Below are 25,185 nucleotides of genomic sequence, written 5' to 3'. Positions count from 1 at the left end.
TAAGTTCAAAGACTTAAGATAATTGCCAGGTGTCGGGAGAAAAACTTACCATAACATGTTTTCTTGTCTAAAGAAAGTTTCATCAGATGTGGACATGCACATGCAGCACTTCTGTTGTGATTGATCAGGCACATGTGAGAACATGGACCTCTGCCCTCATTAGCAGCACATGGATTTGAAGCTAAAATCGTATAATGAAATACACAAAATATAAAAACAACCTTCAGAACTAGTCATTTTTCTTGCAGCATCACATTTCTTCTCATTATATTATGACTATCATTGCACTCATCCTAATTTGCTTCAATTGATTTGCACTGGAATCAAATGACAAGATTCTGTAAGAAGTTTAAACTCATTAACAGTTCAAGAACAACTTTTTTAACAAGAATCTGCTATCACAACTCTAAGAAACACTTCATTCACTTATATGTGAAAGAAAGCAATAAAGATAAATACAACATTTATGAGAAATGCAAACAGATATCAAGACGTACATCCCATTTTACAATACTGAAAACTGTTGGTAACTGTATAATTTCTAATCTTTATGATTTACCCTTCCTTCAAATTTCTCACTGAAATTTACAGCTATTTGACATTTAAAAAGCTAACTGCTCTAAGTGTGATTATTTTAATATTAACATAATTTGATGACCTTATTCACTATTGGATTCACTGAGTAAGGGTAAAACCTTACTCAGGTTTCTCTTTAACATTCCTTGTTAAGGACAGTCAAGAGATAAATGAAACTACAACTGTACTTATTTAGCAGCTGCTAGCAATATTACAGAAAACTGCATGAGAATCTTCTACTAACTTAATAATTGCTACTGATGTGATTTTTTGGTGACATTAAAATTTGATTGTGAAAGGTCCCACTTTAACTACCATGCTATCAACCTTGTCTCATTAGCTAGTGTAAGGTATCTCTTCTGTCAAAACTGTGAAAACTACACTGGATAGAAATTTAGAATATTCTATTTGAAGAATTGCTAAGACTATTGAGTGTGTACTTTAATCTCTTTTTTCAGGCAAATAACGAATAATAGACAGACTTTTTTTTTTTACTAAAAAAACCTTAAACCACCACCAAAATTATCATTGTAACTTCATGAAGCCAGGGGATTTTTTTCCCGCCCCTCCACCCCCCCATAGAATCAGAATGGCCTGGGCTGAAAAGGACCACAGTGATTATCTAATTCCAACCCCCTGCTATGTGCAGGGTCACCAACCACCAGACCAGGCTGCCCAGAGCCACATTCAGCCTGGCCTTGAATGCCTCCAGGGATGGGGCATCCACAACCTCGTTGGGCAATCTGTTCTAGTACGTCACTACCCTCTGTGAGAAAAACTTCCTCCTAATACCTAACCTAAACCTCCCATCTTAGTTTAAACCATTCCCCCTTGTCCTATCACTATTCAACCATGTGAACAGTCATACCCTTTCCTGTTTAAACGGCTCCCTTCAAATATTGGGAGGCCACAATGAGATCTCCCCAAAGCCCTTTCTTCTCCAAGCTAAACAAGCCCAGTTCCCTCAACCTTTCCTCATAGGAGAGGTGCTCCAGCCCTCTGATCATCTTAGAATCCCAAAGCAAAAGCAGAATGGTCCTTTTCAGTGAGAAATTAATTTTGCGGTCAATTTATACCATTAAAATGTAATTGTACACTCCTAATCACGAAGCATAGAATAAAAAAAAAATGGTATAATGAAGACATAAGCAGCACAGTTCATTTCGTTAAGTGTCAAGCCATGTCAAGTGAATAAGTGAATTTCAGTGAATTCAATGCTCCCCCCTTGATTTGATCTACTTACTACATTAGTGAAAAACGTAACATGAAAAGATAATTTGAAATGCAGAATTATTTTTACTTTGTTCAAAGAAAAAAACTTTCCTAAGAGCCGTTTTATTTCAAGCAACTTTATACCATTCTCCTTTAATTAAGATGCGCTGAAATTGCTTTTAAGAGCATAAAGTGAGATGACTGAGGACAGTGCTACAAAATCTTGAAACTGTTCTTTCAGTCCTCATTCATTATTGCACATATACAGTTCCAGAGCGCTCATATAGAGACGTTCCAAACATGAATGGAAATTCAGAGTGATTTTTCCATTTCGGGAAAAAAAAAAAAAAAAAAAAAGAATAGCAACAAGAAGAAAAAAACACAGAAGATTAGCAGTGATGAAAAGGGAAGCGAGATGAACTGACTCATCAAGACAAATCTCTAATTAACAAAATCAATTAGTTTGAAATATACTTCCTCAATGCTGCACTTGCCCGCAATATAGTAATCAGCTAACTAGAAAAATGTGATGCTTGAATTTCTTTGGGAAATAGCTCACACTCAAGCACTAAAATCTGATGGCAAACTAAAACTAACCTAAAACATTTGCCTCTCTCATCTAGGCGTGCTTCCTTAAATTGATCTACATCACTTGAATCTTTTAACTACTTACTTGTCTGACCAGAACTACAGGAGGAATGAAATTCTCAAAGCCTCAGATTAATGGATTACTTAAATTCTATCCAGCGTTTTTCATTATTCTATCGTAAAGTCACAATCTTCTACACTTTTCTGGCAGCTCTCTCCCAGTCTCTGCCATTTCTCCTGCTGTTCCAAGGCTTAATGAAAAAAACAAAACCAAACCATCTCACATCCTCTCTGTAATCACTTCTGCATCTCTAACAAGACAGCTGGGTCAATAGGCATAAAAATATTGACTTGGTAATGAGTTAATAGGTCTTTTGACTGCTAATGAACTATAAACTCTCTTTTACCTTTATATCATAACTATATTTGATTTTGTCTTTTCCAAAAATATAAACATGTTTAATTTATCATCATCATCTATCTTGTAACTATAGCAATAACGTAGAAAAATTAGGGTTGTGAAGTGGGGCAGGGGTGAGGGAACTCATAATCTACAACTTCATATAAAAGACAAGAAAAGCGAACCTAAAAAAATAAATAGAAATTATGAAGATTCTATGAGCCCTTCAGGACCAGAGTTAATGGTTAATGGAATATTCATATTAATAAATCATCTACCTCAGAAAATAACTGATCAAAAATGAGATTTATGTTTTGACAATATTGTGAAGGATGTCATAAAAACGTGTATTGCAAGAGATCTCAGGAGATCATTTAGTGATCACACAGTGATTCGATCTGCATCTTCCTGGCACTGTTGCTGGCAGAGTTTAGCCACAGACTTCTTTTAGTTAACCTATCTTTACTTAGAAATAATTTTAATAGAACCTCCATCTCTTTGTATGCAAGTATAAACTTGGATATTACTATCTTGGATATTACATTTTAAACTCCACCAAAGTTGCTCTTTAAGCATAGAATTCAAATAAAACACCATACAGGAAAAAGAAAAAGAAATACTAGTTATCGATCATCAAATCATTTAGGTTGGAAAATAACTTCCAGTACAACCATTGAAGATCATTAAGTCCAACCATTATCCAAAAGGCAGAATTATGGTTGCAGTGTTCTAAAAATCTGTGTAATATTTGTCCACATCAACATTTATGTCTTTTATACAACACGGACTAGAAAACTTGTGGAAAAATACAGTGCTATAAAGCAGATGCATTTATGAACACTCATGTGCAGAACTGGAAGAGTGTATCGCCATAATCTAAAAATGATGTATGGCAGCACAGGTATATATTCCTTTCATATTCGTACCACTTTCACTGTGTAATTCTAAGTCCATTCTTTACTTTTTAATAAAAAGTAATTCTCTCGAATGGAAACAGGTATGCAATTGGGTCAACTATCAAAACTTTCTCTCGTTCATTTCCCTGTACTAGCTCTAATCATTCTTTCTAATTCTATTGCAAACAGCCATATAACCACTCTTTACTCCCCTTCTCCACGCCACCTTGAATTTCACAGACTTCCATCATACAGAAACCTACCCATAAGATGTATTTCAAGAAGCAGCATTTTACCTTTCTTATACAAAAATCTTTCCCACACTCTTGATCAGCCTGTCAAGCACACTCAGAATCTTTCATATGATCTGCTTAAAATATTTAAGATGTGAAAGTGCTACGGATTTATAGAGCATCACAGTGCACTATTTGTGGTTCTTTACTCCCTTACTGATCCTTTTCACCAATCATTTTCTTTTTGATCACTGCAATGCACAGAACCTGCATTTTTATCCACCTGGACAGCCTTTTGCACTACTTAATTGATTTACACTCCTGATTGCTTGTCAATCTACTTCTCCTACAGTACTGCACACAGTTATATGTCACTCTTTATCATATGTCCTCTAGATTGCTGCCTAAAGCATTATTAAAAAACATTTATTTTTCTTCAGCAGTAACCCTTAAATAGCTCCAGACATTCTATCACCAGTTGAAAGATGAACGATTACCCTGACTGCCTCTGAAAATGCATACAATGTTGACCAATTTATCCTCCATATTAGCCTCTTTTTGAAGACTTTCTTCTCAGCATCAGATTGCAGCTGGATTTTATTTTTTTTTAACCCGTCTACTTTAAAAATACATAGAATCACAGAATTGCTCAGGTTGGAAAAGACCTTAAAAGATTACCAAGTCCAACCACAAAACATGACTAAACACATGACTAAGTTCTTTCTGCACTTTCAAAAAAATGCACTTATATCAAAATGATACTTCTAAATTGCTTACAGTCTACTCTCTATCTTACTAAAAACAGTTATAGATCTAAGCCTCTGTTCACTGTCAACACTTCCTGTAACGTTGCTTCTCATTGCTCCAGAGACCCTTCCACCATACTTGGTCAAGATAAAATACTTGTTTGTATCCAATTAATTCATCATTAATCTTTAGAATCTGCAAGCTAAGAACTGATCAGAAAATGCATTCGTTTTAAAATATACGTCTATTGACTACATTAATTGTTTTAACTTCACATGTAATTGCTGAAAGGAATTAGTATGCCATGGAATATGCTCATACCATTTATATATTTGCTATGAAACAAAATAGACAACAAGAAATGTGAGTAGCTTTAAGTTGTCTTGGTTCTTTGTGATGCTGTACTGTATAAGGTATGATAGATTTATAGAAGTTCTGAAGCTCTTCTTAACAGATCTCTCCACTTCTCCTTCCTCCCACCCATGCCCAAGCTCAGCCAACCAAAAGATTGGATTTCATTTCAAGCTGAATGAAATCAGGCTGTTCACATTTACAAGTAAAAATTTCTCATTTCCCTTTCAAACAGTAAACTGTGAGAAAGCTGACAGCTACAGGAGAGTACACAGTTTGAGATGAAAGAGTACCACAAAAAAGAAAAAAAACAGAGAAAACTGAAATTAATGATACTAGCTTAACAACCAGGAACAGAGTACATGGAGTGCCTGACTTTCAACTGCAAACTGATATGCTAAGGCAGATAAGAAACACACATGTAAAAGAATAGAAAATGGTGTCAACAGGGTACAAGTTACAAGAAAAAACTAAAGACAGCAGTACTTTTAGTCAGTGGGTGCTATAAGTTACAAAAAACTTCACAGAACTCAGAAATTTACTGTTAAAATATGATAAAAGGGAGGGATTCTTTCCATTTTGGAATTCTAAACTGCATGCAATCTTATTTAGTTTACTGTACACATTGCCACAAATTCAGAAGTATAGTTAAGATAGAATCCTGTAACATAATGATTTTTCTCTAGCTCTAATAAAATTTCACTTAACATACGGTAGATTAGTAGTTAACACAGTAGATTAGTAGTAAAGAATTGCTTCCATCGAAAAAGTATTAATGGAATCAAACTCAGAAGGCCATCGATAAATTGAAATATGGTATTTTCTACATCATAAAACAGAACTGCAACTATACAACTTGATATTTTAATTTCTTGATACTGTTAAAATACAGTTTAAAACTTTTCTACCGCTCATACCTTTGCTTAGGCCAAGATATCTGTGACTATGGAATGTTGAATATCATCACCCCAGGCATCTGAGGTCTCTCTCTAAAATCAGATAATCTCCCAAGGCACTGCCTGGCCCCAGTCCAAATAGAAAATCGCTGTTTTGTTCCTCTAACAGAAAGAAAAAGCTAACAGGAACTCTTCTGCTACCATGAAAACACTGAATATAGAACACAGGTCCTCAGACACCAAAGTGAAGAAAGTGACTAATTAAAAAAAAAATAGCAAAGAAACATTACCTTAAAGTGATACACAAGTGAATATTTCTTGCAAATGTATCTTAATATGCTGGGTAAAAAATTCTAAGATAAACTGATAAAAAATTTAGATTAGTTTCTATTGCCATCAGATTTCTGGAACAGGTATAGAAATTTAGCCAGAGAACCACAGAACATTCTGTGACAAACTGGTGTTAATCCTCCAGTGGTATTTTTACTTTCCTATATGTACATGGAAATTAAGCATAGAATCATAGGATGGCGTGGGTTGGAAGAAACTTCAAGGATCATGAAGATCCGACCCCCCGCCACATGCAGGACCACCAACCTCCATTTCTAACAGTAGACCAGGCTGCCCAGAGACCCATCCAGCCTGGCCTTGGTTGCCTCCAAGGAGGGGGCATCGACAATTTAAGTCACTATCCTTTTAACATTCAGATAGTATATTTAGTATCTGAAATTGCATACACATTTTACTTCACAGATGAATTCATCTTCCTTTAGAAACACAGGACAACTAACACTCATGTTTGCTTTTGTCAGATGAACTCCTTCAGTTTAAAACAATATTAACTTGGAAGCTTTTAAAGTATGTATTGCTCTTCATTTTTATCAGATCTAGAACAAGATTCCAAATGGGCAATATTCAAGACACCGATCTTGATCTTATGTTTCTAGCTTGAATAAAGAGTCTATATCCACTCAAGTAACACTCATGCTAAAAATAGCATTCAAATAAAAATAAACAGTTAAAGGCAAATCAATATACAGATGCATATACATATGAATAAAATTTTCCCTCTCATACAAATAACAATTAACTGTTCTATAAAAATGTCACCTTGTGGCTGACGACTTGGGTGATATATCTGAAGATCAAAGGGCTGAGCACTTGTTTTTTGTATGACGCTGACATTCTGTCCAGTCCATTTATTGGCTTTTGCAAGTGTATTGGTCCGCCAATCTGTCCAATATACTTCACTCCCATACAAAGAAACAGCAAAGGGGTGAGAAAGATATTCGTGACCCCGTATAATCTCTATCATGCCGGTTCCATCATATAATGCAGAATAAATAGCATCTGATCTACAAGATAAACCCAAACTTCAGATTACATGAAAATAAAAATAACACCACTACAGAACCATTACGACACTGGAGCAAAATATTTTAAGATCTTATCTTTACACTGAGAAGACAAAAATTGTTTAGAGAGCTATCTATCATCAACTTCAGACCTGATTTAGTTTGTGCTATTAATTTTTTAAGTAGGATGTGAAATGTTGCTTGTACAGTGTTTGAAAAATTCAAATTTAATTCCATAATATGATAAAGAAGCAGAGAATTTTACATTCAGATGAACTTAAAGAAAAAAAACAAAACACTGAATTGCTTAGGTCTTCTGCGTATTAGTGTCTGGGAGTACTAACAGTCAACTGCTTTTTAGGTCACAGGAAATCATGGGCCACATGTATCACAGCTGGCAGGGCAGAGGACTCGCTCTCCAGGCCACATCCCACCATCCCAGAGCAAGGCAAACACAACTGGACCCAGTGGTGGCAATTAGGATCAACCAAGAGTTCAGATCATCAGAAAAATTTCTGGTGGTGAGACGGGTGACGAGATCAGTTGTGGATTAAGGTCTGGATAAACAGGGTCTGCTGTCAGGCATTGCTGTGGTTAAACTGACGTGGGCACATGGGCAGAAGCAAAACTTGCAGAGGTAGGTTCCTGCCAAGTTTGGCCATAGCCATTATGATCTGCTGACCCACTCAGGGCCTGACATTAGGTCATTTAAAGATCCCTTCTGTCTCAGGAACCGAGGTAGAATTTCTCATGGAGACTCTTGTATTTAAACCCAAATAAATGTATTCATCCACTATGTATGTAATGTACTTCCATACACTCATATATTGACAAACTCTCATAGTCAATAGCTATCCACCAAAGACTGCAAAGGACAAAGAACTGAACCACAAATAAATTATTTATAATAACAACGCAATGAAAGGAATGAACATAAGATCCAATTGCACACAAAACTCTTTAGGCACATAATATACATAGCCACATTACACTTTCAATGGAGTTCACATTGAAATAAGGATTTATAAATAGATAACCAAGAATACAGTTATCACTTTACCTGGCATCTGTCCATACTATTCTTTTCTCAAAATGATCCACCGTGAGGCCATTAGGCCAGGCTCCAGTGTCCATATCTTTATATATGATCTTTCTTTCCGCTCCGCTCATAGAAGCGGACTCAATGCGAGGAAAATTTGCATCCCAGTCTGTCCAAAATAGAATTCTAGTGAGAAAAAAATAAAACAGATATAAGAACATATTCAAAGCATGTAGGATAATTTTAAATGCTTTAAAAACAACAACGACAAAAGTTGGAAAGAAGGCACAATTATTCATTTTAAATTAAATGAAAATGACTTTCCATTTAGTGCTTGTGAACAGTAGCATACCCTGTATGTGGCATAAGGGCATAAAATGGGCCAGTTACCACCATCCACATTAAAAAAAATCGAAAGAAAAATGCCACACAGCAAGAAGATGTTTCGTAAACAAATAGTATCTCCTGATTAACTTTTTCTTAACACTTACAGTGTCCATAGTATATTGTAATAGGTGGAATTTCACTTATAATAGGCTTTCAAAAACTGTAAGTTAGATACTATAACTCACAGGAGAATGGTAATCAAATAATCTTGCATTTAAAACTCTGTATTTAAAATATTTCTCAAATTGAAAAAAATAATCCTTTTCCAATTACCCATATCTGGGATCCAAAGCAATAGCTCTTGGATGTTCCATAGCTCCTGCTATTAACGTTGTTCTCAAAGTACCATCTAGCTTTGCAACTTCTATTTGGTCCAGATTGCTGTCTATCCAGTATATGTTTCCTGCAATCCAGTCTACAGTAAGACCTTCAGGTGTCGCAAGGCCATGTTGTACTACCACCTCAATGGCACTTACACCTTAAAAAGAGAAAGAGTCTTAAACTAATATATAGTCTGATATGGTGTACATAGACATACAAGTGCATCATGTGCTCTTGGACTGAATTCTTGATTAATCTGATGGCTGGCCATAATCTTTCATTCCACATGACATTTTGTCTTTGCAAATGTGACAGACTGCTGTAAATAACCATACTTCTTGCACTGCTTAAATAAACTTCATTCTATAGGAAACAGAACAATTTCATTCTTTGATGGTTTACTAATTAAAGCCGTGGAAATTTCTATGTAGGACAGATCTCACACGGAGTCCCACTTCTGATGTACCCATGCCCTGTTACCAGGGACCAATTTTGCAGCACCTCTGAAGGATGTACTCATGCTCTGTTTTCTAATGCACATACTAAACAAAATTCATGCAGATCTTTTATTTTTTCCCCAATCAAGCAAGAAGAAATAAAAAGTTTTGTTCTCATGGCATCAGGAAGAAATACCAGCCCTTTGTTTTTGTTTTTTTTTCCTTCCACTAATAGACTACTGCAAAATGAAACTTTTGTAACCAAATATTTCTAGCAATGCGCCAAGACATACATCCTTTTAGAGGCTGAATATCATCATAGAATCTGTTTTTGTGAATGCTACCTCATTAACAATTTAGCATAACCAGTATTCTGGAACTGCAATTGTTTTCAGTCTTAAGAAATTAAAGATTAAATCCGTACCTCCAGTATCAGAAAGCTTGCCTCTGTAAATTTTGTCCTCCACCACATCTGTCCAGTACAGTAAACTCTGACTGAAATGAAAATCAAGTGCTATTGTATTTCTTAAACCAGGAACTAAAAGGCTGTAGTCACGTTTGTGAAGATCAATTTTTCTGATCTCATGTCGAATAGAAAAAATTATGAAAGCTTCAAATGGATCTGGAAGCAGAATATAACACATTTCAACAGAATAATAAAGAAAAGATTGTTATACATTGCTATAAATGACAATTGAAATAAGAACAACAGAGTATTAAAACAATTCACTTCCTGATGGAGCGCCTTTCAAATTTTAGTCCCATAAACATCTCACTTCTCTACCATATCTAACAATATCTTTGATCAGTACAAGAGATAACAAACGTTGCAATTGGGAATATCACACTCAACTATTGAAATATGTTTTATAGTTACACCACAAATTGTTCCATAACTAGATCTTTAAGTCTCAAGGTATAAAATAAACTATTTTCTCAAAAGACTCAGAAAAAAAATGATTAAATTCTACATCATTCTAAAAGAAATTTTATTGAAAAAAAGTACTAAAATAAATTCAAGCTTTTCCCATTTAAAATTAAGTGATTAAAAAGCATCACTGCAAACTACTAAGCAAGGAAATGAGCATTTTATACACTTACTGATACACCATGCCACAAAACTCAATTACTACTGAACTACTTCTTCCTTTGCTATTCAAATGATGTTCAATTTGTGCTTGTAAGCCTATATATTATACATTATATTATACACATAAATATATATAAACAATCACTCCATAGGTTAACTTTATTATAAAATTGTTTTCATTGTAATTATTACAGACTTTAGATGAGGGGAAGATTTCGAGCAAATAGATGTAGTAATAAAACAATGAGAAAAAAAATTGAAAAGATTAGATCTTTCTTTTTCTCCTTCTTCCTTTTAATTGCAAGACTGTTGGAAATCCTAACAGAATTAAACCAGCTAAAACCAATCAAGAAAACAATCAGATCATTCTTTTCTCCAAGTATGTATCCAGTAGTATAAAAAATAAAATGAAACAAAATTAAAATATACATACATAGCTGAGTTCCCACTGCTTAGAAAATCTTTAAAGTCACTTTTTAAATGAAACCTTAACTGTGTGTTTTAAACTTTTATTACACCAAGTTCTGAAAAACAGAACATAACAATGAAATTTAAATATATTTCAAGAACATTTTTTTCCTTCCTATCATGATGTGAAAGAGTTCAAGTGCAATATATCAGCACAACTTATTCTGAAGGATGTTCCTACAGAAACTAACAATATGGAAATAATTTATATTGACTTTCTATTTGAATAATGGAGTTCTGTAATATACTTTTAGCTCAATCAATACAATTTTTGAAATGAATGAAATATTCTTTGAGAAGTCTGTAATGTAACAATACATGTGCCAGAACAATAAAAAAATCAAACTACTTGAAAACATGAAATATGGAAGAAAAAAAACCACACTATAGCACGTAAGATCCTCCAGAATGGAAGAGAAGCAGAACTAAAGAAAAACGGGGGAAAGAGAAAGACATTGCAAGAGTCATTGATTGAAAAGCTAAAACACAGATCAAAATAGATCTATTTTTTTTTTTCTTCATATTTTATTTTAGATTTGATGGGTACTTATTGAAATGGTTTGTAAAACATTTTGAAAAAGTGCAGTACTGTATACTGACTTTAGATGTTACTGCAGTGTACTACAGAAGTGTACACTTGCATATAGACACAGTCTATATAAACTCAAGAGTTAAAAATTAGCAAAGGGCAAAGTAATAATTTTCTTCTGAATGTGTTTTTCTCCTCCTGGAAGAAGGATTTCTGGTTACTGCTTTAACAATGCATATCTTCAGCCAGTTCAAGAGATTCAAGAGATAAAACAAACGCGGCTATTGTAAGAATTATACCAACTGGTATTACTGATGGCATTTGGCGTTATTGGGGACTGTTTACCTCCAGAATTTCTATTTCATCTCTAGTTGTAGTAGACAAAACTATAAGCCTTTATTTAACATTCACATAAGATCTCGTGCAGAGAGATGTTAAGCGCAATGGTCATTTCGAGGCTCACAAATCTACAAATGAGATCAAAATTGGGATCCCTTGACTGGTTTACCAAAATGTGATTTGTACAGTCAACAATTAGTATATCAGAGATTCTATCCTTTGGAGTATTCACCATACCTTTAAATGAAATAAACTAAAATTATTATTGACTCTAAAATCATGTGTCTTATTTATACGGAATTATTTTCTTGCTGCTTTGATGGCATTAGGATGTAATCTTCACGGTTTATAAAGAACAGTATCACTTTTCTTTATACTAGCTGACATCTCCAGTCTCAGATCATATATTTAACGTTAAATTGTCTGACAAAATCTGTAAAAATCAATTTGTAACTTTAGATTCTTACCAACAGCCAGTAAATATTAAGCAGAAATATCTCATGGGCCTAAGAAAAGCTAAATAGCTTTAGTCTCAATTTTCTTACTTTTCAGTACAGAGAGTATATTTCATTTGTATTGCGTTTTTTCCACTCCCCTTAGGTTTCAAATATTAGATTAAAGAAAGCAGAAATTACCAATGTTCGTTACTAGCCTTACTCTGTAACACTGTTAACATCTTCTTATAATGTTTTTATCCCTTCATTCCTATAACCCAGTAAAAATGTGTTTTCTGAATATTCAGAAATGACAGTGATAAAATAAATTTGACTGATCAAGGGTCAAAAACATTAAAGCAGCCTAACAAAATAAGAACTTTAACTAAGAATAACAACATTTTGGACATACAGGCCACAGTAACACATCAGTGATGTGTGATCTGGGAGTCTACTATCAGCATAGCTCAGTGATAGCTCAGCAAAATAGATATCTAATTTCATTTTGTAGTAGCAATTACTTACATACTATAACAATAATTATTGTGACAAAAACTTGATTTCGATGCCATTCGTTAAACGATGTTCCCACTGGATTAATATAAACAAGTTCTTAAAAATATTAAGAAAATTTCTCTTCAGCAAAACGCTCAATTTGTAAACATTTGCTAAAAGCCCTTTAATGCAAGGATACAATACTAAATTTTCTTTGTTCACCGTTTTGGAAAAGAAATATTTTTTACTACATGCAATAGAGACTTCATTAAAATCGTCACATAACTCTACAACATTGTACAAATTAGGTCAAGCAAGGTCAAAGCAGATGGATTAGAATTTGCCATATTTTCTGAAATGTAGACAGTTAAGATGACTGCTAACTAGTAAATTATTCCAGGTGATTTGAACTGAGAAACTTGGCCTTTTATTTCTAACTTAGTGATTTAATTATTTTTAACTATAATTCTCCTGAGGAAATGCTAAGTTATCTGTAATAAATGAGGAATATCTTAATCATAAAAGCTGTTCAGTTATAAAATATCCAAATAAATTATAATAGCTGTGAAGACATTTTGACCCAGTATGGATAAGATACTATCAAGGAATTAGTACATAACAGTCTTAAAGTGATACTCTGAACATCTATGTTATTTTTAGCTTTGTGCAGGAAAGTACTGATGTTATGACAGCATCTATCTCACATACACGTTTTCATTTCACACACATTCACATTGAGCTTAACAGACACCCCTAACAGTTTCTGAGACATGCTTCAGAACAGAATACTGAGCAATGAAAGGAATGTATTCTCCTCTCCTGCTTTGGCTTATGTTGAATTTCCTCTGGTTAGTAAACTAAACTGGTTTATTGATGACAAAATCAAGTACCAGAATATTAAAGGTTAAAAAATAGCTTATTCTGTGAGTGCTAACTGACAGAAGATAATTGCTTCTGCATGAGCATATATTTGCAATTAACATTCCAAACTCTGAAGTAAAAGTTTGCTATGAGCTACAGCTCATACGGGCTACCAGTAACTTTGGATAACACCTGAACTAAACAAAAGCCAGCACACAGGAAGCTATGATTTCCCTTATTTGAAAAAAAAAAAAAAAAACCCCCCAAAAAAAACCCAAAAAAAAAAACCCCAAACCAAAACAACACAAGTCCAATTTATAGAAAGACACGGGATCACCAACAAGAGGCTGATCACTCCTAGAACTGTACTTTTGTCCATGGACTTCACAGTCTGGGTAACTCAGGAGAGAGGCCCAAAGAAATGAAAACAAATATCCTGAAAGTTGGGAAAGGTTCTGGAGATGCATAGAGAGATATGTCATGAGATACCCAACGTCCAGTAGTGCCCAAAAGCAGTAACTTGATGAACCAGCGCAAGTAAAGCCTATATTCAAATTAAAAATCAGATGAAAACAAACAAACCCTCTCACACTAAATTAATATCTATTAATGTCTGGATGTGTTAAAGTCAACTGAATTTCAGCTTACCAGTACTAACACAATCTTCTCCATCCTTACTGAGCTTCCAGCCTTCATAACATGAGCATTTCACACTATTTTTATGTTGTTCACATACTTGACTACACTTAAGGTGCTTGGTGCAATAATCCATAATTTCACAAGTTTTGTTGTCTACACTGAGATTGAATCCTACGGGGCACGAGCACACAATTCTTCCTCCAGGAACCACAGAACACTGATGACTACATCCACCATTGTTAAGCGAACACTCATCTGAAAGAGCATGGAAAAACAAGGGCGTTAAGGGCTGCAAGGATTGTTTGTTATACTGTATACTTCTGAAAGACAAGGGCTATTAAAATGCAGGAAAAGCCTCTAGGAAGAGCAAACAGTTTTAAATCTGCTAAACAGCTTACTGTATTTATTTTAAAGCTATAGAATTCCTATATTTAGCATAGTATCTTTACTGCAAACTTTCAAAATTTTAGCATGGCACATGTACAATATATGTATGTATTTTCCCAGACTTACATGTATATTTCATTGACTTAAGAAGTATCCATAAAGAATTAGCCCAAAGACTATTTTAGACCAATATCCCAACTTCAGAGGTGACCAAGTGCTAAAAAGTTGATGCACATAGAAATATGCACACAAATACTTTCCTTGCCTCCAACTACTTGAACTTCTGGGTTTGGGAAGGCTTCAATGCTCAGTCTCATGCACCTATATCATAGGCAACCCATTACTGAAGAAATGTGTACAAGAATTAAAAATAACAGTAATAATAGCAGTAGTAAAAATCAAGATATCTTTATACATGCTGTTACCATCAAGGAGACATGTAAACTCCTTCAGACATACAAAGTCATTCCTTTGTGATCTCTTACACAGCAACTGATAGGATTCCTTTAACCCAAGCCTTTGTAATTTGAGAGAACTGCACATTAGTTTCAGTACTTTAATAGATATTATAGATCCCTATATTGTTTATCTCCAGGAAAATAAAGACTTACCTAAGGAGCTACGTTTTCCCTTATTTGAAAAAAAACAACAAACAAACCAACCAATAGATAGTTCACTCAAGTAGAAAAATAGTGTGATTTAATTTAAAAAAAATCCTCACATAGAGAACTTTTTTTAATGGTATCTTAAGGTTAACACAAGAACTTTTATTTGAAAGAAAGTATTACAACAGATAAAAAATGAGAAAAATGTGTCTAAGAAATACCACAAAGATCGCCTTCATCAGATCCATCAGGACAATCTCTTCTCCCATTGCAGAGCTTCTCAGGCTGTAGGCAGATGGAGGTATCATTAGCACAAGGGTATTTTGGTGGTCCACACATATAGCCCTCGCAATTATCCTCATCAGACTGATCCTCACAATCAATATCGCCATCACATAGCCACGCTTTGCTAATGCATCTCCCTTGGAGAAAAGAGACAATAAACACAGGAAATCAGACTGCAAGTAAGCTTCAGAAAAAGCCTTCAGTAACATTACATGGAAAATTATATTTTGTATCATGTTTTTGTATTAATAGTACTTTCCTCTTGGATGAACAGAAGAAAACCAACTTGTACTTATACTCTGAGGAATAACCCACATCAGTGTTGACAACCCAATTCTCTAACCAATTCTCTAAGTAATAAAAAAAGCTTTTTTTTTTTTTTTTTTTTTTTTCCTCTATCCTGAGTAGAACTACATACAGGTAGAATAGACCCTCATAATTTCAGTTAGGTATTCCAAATCATGCCAATTATTTTCTATTCTTAACTTCATCTTTTCTTCCTCTCTCTTCTTTTATCTTCTATTCCCATCTGCCTTCCACAAGAGTAGTGTTTCACATTCTGTTAATGTGAGTTTAGGAAACAAAAAACTTTGTAGGAAGTATAAACAATACATTCTCAGAACATGTCAGAGAAATAATTCTCTTTTACATGGAATAACTATAATAGATGAAATTTCTTCCAAGACTTCACTTTTGCCAAAGCAGCATTCCTATTATTTTCTTCACTCTTGAAAAAGAAACAAAAAACAAAAAGCGCTTTTGTGCAGATCATCAATATTTGGAAATGTAAAGCAGTTATGACACTTAAAGCACAGAAAACCTCAAAGCCAGGGATTGTCATAGGTGAAGAATAATAGATGGCTAACATACTGCTTACCAGTGTGTGTGTGCTCATGTTTGTGATCATATGTCAACCTGCTTTTTGAACTCTCAAGCAGAACAGAAGCGACAGGGTGACAGGTACTTATCCCTCCAATGAATAAGGAGACTTTGCACTGTGCTTCTGCATATAAACTATTTAGTTATTGAGGCCTATCTATCAGGAATGGGAAAGAATGAGGATCCACTGGAAACAATGTCTGTGGATGCCCAGGGACTGGTTGGAGATAGCCAAGACTTAACTGCAATGTTAGGACAACTGCAAACTGTTGCACAATGTGAACTGACATGTCTTTCTGTCTAGCTTTCCCAGTTCAGATGAGATCTTCCCAGCAAGAAACTGAGACTGAATATGACTTCGTGGGGGCAGTAAGCATGATAGTGTGAAATAACTACGATAAAACTCTGATCTTACTGGCTATTAAATGCACCTAAGTACCTATACCACTACAGGCTATTAGTAACCCTGTGTTGCAGAGATTTTGTAAAGATTTCCACGAAATGTAGCATCCCTAACTGCAGCTCTACTGTCTTCCACAGCACTGTAGCAGATTAATTTCTTACAGCGGAATTATTTTCTAGTTAAAGATTAACATAATAGTTTGCATTTGTTGTTTTTGCCTTCTTTTAATGGGAGGATGGGGCCATCCTCCACAGAGAATGACAACTGGATACAAATACAGTGAAACAAGAACAATGAACAAAAAATATGCTCCTGTAAAAGCAAGGCTGCTCTCACTTTCAGTGAACGGCAGTTAGAATTGAAATTTCAGGATTATATGACAGTGAATGTTTCAAACAGCAGAACATAATTTTACCAGAGCAAAAAATCACATGGAAACTCAAACAGGGAGAAATGTCAGTTAGAATGAGAAGCTCTCCCCTTTCTCTTATAATAGTCAGTCCCAAATATCCTACACTGAAAAGATAAGAATGAACAGACTCAGGAAAACAAAGCTTTATGTATTACATGTATGCTGTTTATTCTCACATGCAATCAGAAGTGTTTCATAGAAGTGTCTATAGTCATTATCTTGAAGTGAACATGGTTTTAACATATTATTATAATACAGCAGTAGAATGCAAGCTACTGGAAAACACCAGTGTCAAGCAAACTAGATGGGTCCCAAAGTAAACTGATGTTGCCATCAATAGAGTTCTTAATCTGTTGTGGTTTTTTTTTTTTTTTTTTTCCATCTATTATACATACAAATATTTACAGAGCAAATCAGTTTTCCCTCCTTTCTGTTGCTCTAATGAAGATATATGTTACAATAAAAGATCCATCTTTCTCTATGATGGCTATGACATGTTCTTAAGTAGAATATATTCACAAGATATAAATCTTGAACAAAATTTGAAAGGGACGGACTTAATGAAATACTGTGACTCTCCTGAAGTAATTACTTCAAATTCACTCAAATATTTGTGCTTTAATACCCCTTACTGAAACTTACACTTTTGGCTTCCAAAAGCCTTTACAGTAAATTTCACTAGTGAAGTGCCTCAATAGCAATCTTTTATTTTCCATAATGTAAAGTAGTACATCAGAAGATCTGAAGCAAAAATTATATGGGGAGTTTGATTCAAATGCTTCTTTTCCATTTCCTACAAATATGAGCAAGTACAGTAGAAAATTAGCTTTTTAAAAAATTATTATTATTATTATTTTTTTAATCACACTCTTCCATCTTTCTTGAGATACTGCGCTCAAGAAATTTTTGGACTGATGATTTCTTAAATTTCAGGAAACCTGCTTTGGTGGGAAGTATTTGTATTGAGTCATCTTAGATTTGCTTTTGGCTGGCAAAAGCTGTAATGCAGGTTTAACCTCATTCATGCAAAAATATGCATGTTCTCATCCAACACATTTAACAAAATGCCCCAGCTGTGCTAGTCAACCAATTATTTGTTTTGTAGGAGACTTAAGCATTGAGACTACCTTCATAAGCTGATTTCTAGTATTTAAAAGCTTTTTGTTTAAAGCAGATATTTATAAGTGCCTCCTGAATGTGACAAAGGGAAGTGTTTCAGGGTCCAAAGATAGCTATTATCTCAGAAAATAAAAATGCACACTCAATGATACCTAAAACTAAAGGTTAAAAAAAAACTATAAAAAAATAAAATCACACAAAGAATTTATGTATGTTTCTAACTTCTTATAATGCCTTTTTTCTTAAGTTCTTAGTATCAACTGAACCCACCCACTTGAGCAGTAATGCTTTAAAGAGCTCAAAGTGAGACAAGAGATTGAGTAGGCAAGGAACAAGTAGAAATAACCCCGCCAAATACATCCCTAAAAGCCAGTATCTTTTCCCCCCACCCTCTGAATTCCTCAAGGCATCTCATGTTCTTACCAAGTCCTCTATTCTTCCCAAAGTCATCTCAAGCCATCTCTCCCTACAGTAACTCTTTCCTCCTCCACAGCCTTGAAAAGTTCATAGGTCTTTCCTACTAATTTTCCTCCTCTACATCTTTCAGTAAAACCTTTGTTTTTCTCATTGTCAGTTTCTTTGCATTCTCCTCTACTCGTTACATTTCACAATCTTCCATTTTGAATCTTACACTCCATATTCAGACAGCACTGCTTGCTGTTGCCCTCCTCCAGTATTATTGTGTTGGTCACTTGACATCTACGTTCTTTATTACACAAAATAACAATGATTACTATCTGGAAAAAAAGTGAAAAATAATACTCCGCCTGATAGTATTATAAAAGATAAGACACAAAATTAACTGTTTCTTCTAAAAAAGCAGTATGACAAATGTACAATGCAGTTCAGAATTCCTATACATGATATGAAAGTAGTCATGATTCTTTTGAATTTACCTTCACAGAACTACTTGACTACTACCATAGAGTAATTAGATTAATTTTATAACATTGTAAGTAAGGTTGAACAGATTTTAATCTTGGTCTATTCTTGCGATCTTCAAAGTAGAAAGTCTGAATAAAAAGGATGGATTTATGCAGTACATAAAACTGAGATGAGGTACATGCTCGTAACAATTTTGGAGATGAGAATCTGAATTTAGAATAGTAATTTTAGCCTAATCTAATTTAGTCTAAGCTAACTTAGAAGTAGCTTAATTTAATTTAAAAGCAGAAATGGGTTAGAAGCAGCCCAACAGTGCTTATGTCAGTCAAGTAGCTACTATATCTCCTATCTTACTGCTGTTCAAAACTCTAACACATTATTTATCACATCATTACAAACAACTGCATGATGACAAAAAAAGAAATGATAACCTGATATCTGCTAATGCAAGTTAATAGATCTGTAGAGCTTTGGTTAACTCTGGATACCAGTTTATGAACTGCTCAGGTTGTAGGGTAACAGCGTGACAAAAAAGAATAATTAAAGCTTAAAAAGAAATTAAATGTTTTAGTTTATTTATAAAAAGCTGATTAAAGAGACATGACAGATTTATTTCAACATTCAACAACTTTTTATACTAGTGAAAAGATGAAGGCAATCAACTATGCTTGCAGCAGACATTCAGATGACAAATTAGGAAAAGTTGTTCCAACTGTGAGAGACAAATTACTAAAAGGCTTTATAGAACACACCCTATAGGATTTCTTAACAACATGTCAGAAAAGGGCTGGATATTACAGATCTTAGAGGCTACCATTATCCTAAATAGAAAAACCACTTGCATTAGGAAATTGGACACCACCAGGTAGCAATATATAAGAGGAAATTAACCAATTTCTATTAGCCCTAACAATTCTCACAAATACAAGACGTTGGTTACTATTATTTCTTTCATATATATTTGTTCATACGCATTCTTAAATACTTTTAGACAGAGTTTACATAACTAGATCTCAGCACTTCACATGCTTAGCTATAACACAGATATGGTCTTCTTTCCATTAATAATGTCAGGTAAAATTACTACCTATTACATACATTCTAATTTAAATTTTGTTTGTAAAAGATGTTTTACCCTCAATATTTCATTAAACTTTGAAATGAAATAAAAAAAAAAATACAATTATGACCTACATTCATTTTGTGTTCCATCTAAGCATGACTTTAAAAAATCCTAATGCAAATGTTAGTTAAGTCACATTCTTTTCCAAATTTTTAATGAAGTATTGTAACAAGATTAGATTTTAAGCTTTCTTTGAGAATACATTTTTTCCTCTCAACATTGCAGTTCAAATTTCCAATGCTGCAGTTCTAATTCTTTGAAGTCTTCTAACTAATTACTTTATACCATTTCAAATTACTTGTAGTGCCAAAGACAGAAAATGAAAGAAAATACCTGGACTTTGAAGTACTATTAAATGCTACATTTCAGTATTTGTTTTGATGTGCTGTCACACAGAACAGTTTGAGCTTTGCGTAATCTCAAAAGCCTTCCATTTTATATTATAAATCAGAAAACAAGTTAGAGCTTATTAATATTAATATATTAATATTAATACTGTGCTCCTGGTTTAAATAATATCTCAAGTTGTATTAAACACTAAGGAATATTCCCATTGCACCCCTATTAGCAAATCACACGGAGAAACACAGATGCAGTGTGAGTAAATGAGAGCATGATCCACAAAGACATACCTGTACTCACACAGGAGAACTTTGTCTTTTCATCACACAGTCGTATAGTTCCGTTACAGCCTTTTTCATCACTACCATCTTCACAGTCCTTTTCTCCATCACAGCGCCACAGCTCAGGAACACAGTTCCCATCAGGACTGCACTGAAATTCCTTCCCGTTGCATCGCCCAGGAGTGGGAGTTCCTTAGAAAGATAAGAATTACACCAAAGAATATGCATTGTGAGTTTTTTCCATGTGAAGTTTACAAGGAATAAGAATCCCCTTTTTCAACCAAAGCCAAAACCACAGTCCACAAGAATAACTCAAAACCTACCATCCCCTCCTATCTCATCAATCCAAAAAGCCTTCAGACAAGTATTTTGAAGAAAGGTCTTCTGTATCTATTTACAAGTGATAAAATGTGGGAAGAATAAGATAGCTAACCTCCCTTGGTGCAATTTGTTCTGGTTTCGTCACTGAAATCTCCACAGTCATTGTCACCATCACATGCCCAATGGCTTGGGATACATCTGCCATTATAACACCTGAACTGATCAGCAGAACAGGAGTGGATGCAGCCTAATTCATCACTTCCATCGCCACAGTCATCATCTGCAAACATTGATTTTATTTACAAGATACAGAATCTGAATAAATATGCCAAGAGAAACAAGCTATTTCCAGAAAAGAAAATAACATACAGTAAATAAAACAATATTTTTGTTAGCTTCCCACAGGTATATGGTAAAACTATTTCTAATACACAGAATCATCACTTATCCTGAACTGGAAAGGACCCACAAGGCTCACTGAATCGCACTTCTGGTTCCAGGTCAAACAAACCAATGGATCTCAGCTGCACATGCCTTGCCCTCTAGGCCTTTCCCCATCTTCATAGCCCTCCTTTGGGTGCTGTCTAAAAGTTTAATGTCCTCATACCATGACACCCAAACTGCATGCAGTGCTGGACATGAGGCCACATATTGAAGTGCAGAGCAGGACAATCTTTTTCCTTGCCCTGGTAGCACTATTGGTCTGAGGGTCCCCCAGGTACACACAGTCCTTCTGGCTCCAGGGCACACTGCTAGCTCAGATCCAACTGCTGTCAGCTAATACCCTCAGATTCCTTTCTGTATGGCTGCTCTCTAGCATCTCATCCCCCACTCTGTTGTGCATACAGCCAGGATTGACCCCTCCCAGGTGCAGAATCTGGTATTTTCTCATTTAACCATGTGGGAGGTGACTGCACACTACTCTGGGCTGTTAGGATCTTACTGTAAGGTCTAAATGTAAAGGAACACGTGGTTCCTTAACTCTACTAACAGCACTTGTTGCTCTTTTGTTTTAGATAGTCTAAAATCATTACATTTATTCACACTTATTCAGTCAAAGATACCAGTAAGCATTAGAAATCTGTATACTTTCCTTCATTTATTTTCCCATTTAAAGACAGATGCTCCCAAATTAAACTGTTTTATTTTATCCTTAGTGATACCTTACTTTGTTATAGCCATTACAAAAAATCTTATTGCAGTTTTGGTACTTTTAACTGTGATCACCAAGATGCTGTATAAACACTATAAGGTTTTCTTACACAGAATTTCAGCAAACTGTGATAATTTAGGGAAGCTGCCCATCTATAGCTATGAATTTCTTTCAACCATTTCTTTCAATGTTTCATAAACATCACAGTAATATCACATTATGTGGTGAGTGAAGAACCAGTCCAATTTTGTTAAGACTGGTAAGACATCCCTCCCACACCACAATCTTTGGAAAAATATTCACGTGAAGAGACACCAAATACTTTCCCTTTATGATGCTACTACTATTGTCCTAAGTCTTCCTAGACTTCCCTTCTGATGATTGCCATTTATTAAGTGGAAGTTGCCCACAAATATGGTAGATATTTTGTCACCAGCGCTAATTTGTTTTCTTAAAGCAGAAAATACATGAGCAGTGTTGTTATTTTTTTAAACAGTTGAAGATTACATCACACTCTATTCTACAGAATATAGTATTTGCAACTACCACCATATCCATGGCACCATTTCTGACAATCATTCAGTTTTGCTGCTTTCTCCATTAGGTAACTTTCAAGTATTGTATTTATTCTCTGAGCAGTTACAAATCAAACAGTCACAAAACAATAACAAAACAATATCTGCTGTTTTTTTTTGTTGTTGTTGTTGTTGTTGGTTTTTTTTTTTTTTTTTTTTTTTCATATATTGAACACTTAATACTTGCCTGAATCACAAAGCCATTTGCTGCTAATGCATCTTCCATTTTTGCAAACAAATTGAATTAGTGGCTCACACGTTGGGAATTCTGCAAAAGCATTCAAAACAAAAATCTAATATATATAGTCTATAGTAATATCTTTTCACTGTCCTGCATGCATGATTTAAACAAACCAAATACACTGTATGAAGTATTTGTCTAAGACACTCTAGAATGGAAGAAACAGTAAGAGAATGAAATGATAAAAAGGCTTTTAACATTAAATTAAGGCCAATATCTATCCTTTCTCAATGCAGATCAATGAAATGCATTCTCCTGTGTTATATGACATGGTCCTATACTCCCATCATACAAGACCTGTCTTTGCCATTAATGATACAAGCTGTGTTTTCAGCATTTTCATTTAGGTAAAAAAAAAAATAATAAAAAAATAGTTCTTCAAATGCAATGGCTGACAGGAAATGGAAGACTGCAAAATGAGAAGGTTAAGTACAAAGCGAAAGAACAATCAAGAGATAAAAGTTACCGCACAATGACGAAGTAAAATACAAAATCAAAATGTCAGTATTTACAATCACTTCCTATGTGTATTCCCATTAAAAAAAAAGTAGAAAACTAAGACAGTCATCCTTAGAGACTCATCCAATATTCCGTTACCATTTCGTTTTCATAATTGCCTAACACATTCTCCATAAAACAACTTGATTTTTTCCCATTTTTTTCTTTTGAAATCAATGACAAAGGTATGTGCATTAATGCCAACTAATCTTCGCGTTATCATTTGGAAAGTACAAGACACACTTCACAAAACGTAGAAACTCATAGGAAATAATCTGGAAGTCTAACCATCTGAAAGGAGTGAGGAGCAGCCTAAAATCTAATCTATATACAGACCATTAAGAAAGTAAGATGCTTCTCAAAAACCATCAGTTACCTAACGCAAATCAAAGACAACAATAAGGACAATCTACCTGTATTGCTATGTAAAGGCAAATTTTTCCTTCATGGAAGAATTTCAGGCTGGAAATTCTTACAAAGAACATCCTAAATGCAACAGAAAGTAATGTCTGAAATGGTGCATACACCTGTCAGCTACATAAAAACAGCCAAAAAAATCGCAAGAAATCAACAAGTGTGTATCTCACTAGATGCTGTAAGCTTCCAGTCCTGTTACAATTTCACAATTGAGTCAACATAAAACTAAAACTTGACAAAGATCTCAAGAACCAGGACACTTTTAAAATGTCACGTAACCATAATGTCTCTACAGATTTTTAGTCAATGAACCTCCAATTTAGATATGCTGTCCCTTGCTGCCTTTGGTGTAAATAATTTTTATGGCCAGTCAAGGAGGATTTTGCCCTCAAAAAAAAAAAAAAAAAAAAAAAAAAAAGTCCTACGTGAAACAACAAACCTACATTAAATAGTAAAGTTCAGAGATCACCAAGAAGATCATCATAAGATTGGAACAATTAGTTTTATTGCATCAATATAAGAAAGGGCGGCAAGAAAATTTAGCAATAATATTTTGTCAATCACACTTAAAAAGCTTTCTGTTGTTAATAAATTAAAAAGAAAAACGATTTTTCTAAGAGGAACACTTTACAGTGACAATCAAGTATCTGTTCTGATACAAATAACATAGACGTTCAAGTATAATGGTACTTAGATATAGATATATACCTTAGGTGTTGCAGGGAAAGCTATGAACTTTAATTTTGTTTGTTTTCTTATATTTTTAGCTTTCCAATATTTTTCCACAGATTTTCCTCTATTTAATTTTTCTTTTTTGGTCCCTCATTGTCCTGAAGGCCATCCCAGCAGTCCTTTCCCTACCCCTTTGTCACAGAGATGCACCTCCTGAAGCTGTTTCACAGCCATCCCTGCGCTGACTCCATAGCAGACAGGCAAAAAAACAAAGGTGCCTCTTGAGCTCACAGT

General features: G+C 34.5%; 1 protein-coding gene across 1 annotated transcript in view; it reads right to left on the bottom strand.

Moving 5' to 3' along the window:
• LRP1B (LDL receptor related protein 1B) overlaps positions 1-25,185 on the bottom strand; it is a gene marked incomplete at both ends in the record, with an annotated part of 589,444 nt that overhangs the window by 154,463 nt on the left and 409,796 nt on the right. Inside the window, 10 exons of the mRNA XM_079539425.1 lie at positions 50-181; positions 7,010-7,254; positions 8,315-8,479; positions 8,954-9,158; positions 9,863-10,060; positions 14,303-14,548; positions 15,507-15,707; positions 21,024-21,206; positions 21,448-21,615; positions 23,251-23,331. Coding sequence (XP_079395551.1) covers positions 50-181; positions 7,010-7,254; positions 8,315-8,479; positions 8,954-9,158; positions 9,863-10,060; positions 14,303-14,548; positions 15,507-15,707; positions 21,024-21,206; positions 21,448-21,615; positions 23,251-23,331 — 1,824 coding nt within the window. The remainder of the gene's footprint in view (positions 1-49; positions 182-7,009; positions 7,255-8,314; positions 8,480-8,953; positions 9,159-9,862; positions 10,061-14,302; positions 14,549-15,506; positions 15,708-21,023; positions 21,207-21,447; positions 21,616-23,250; positions 23,332-25,185) is intronic.

Source organism: Tetrao urogallus (assembly GCF_951394365.1).
Source record: "Tetrao urogallus genome assembly, chromosome: 8".
In the NCBI taxonomy this organism is placed as follows: domain Eukaryota; kingdom Metazoa; phylum Chordata; class Aves; order Galliformes; family Phasianidae; genus Tetrao; species Tetrao urogallus.
The sequence above is the reverse complement of the archived record's forward strand: the minus strand, read 5'-3'. Positions and strand labels throughout refer to the sequence as shown.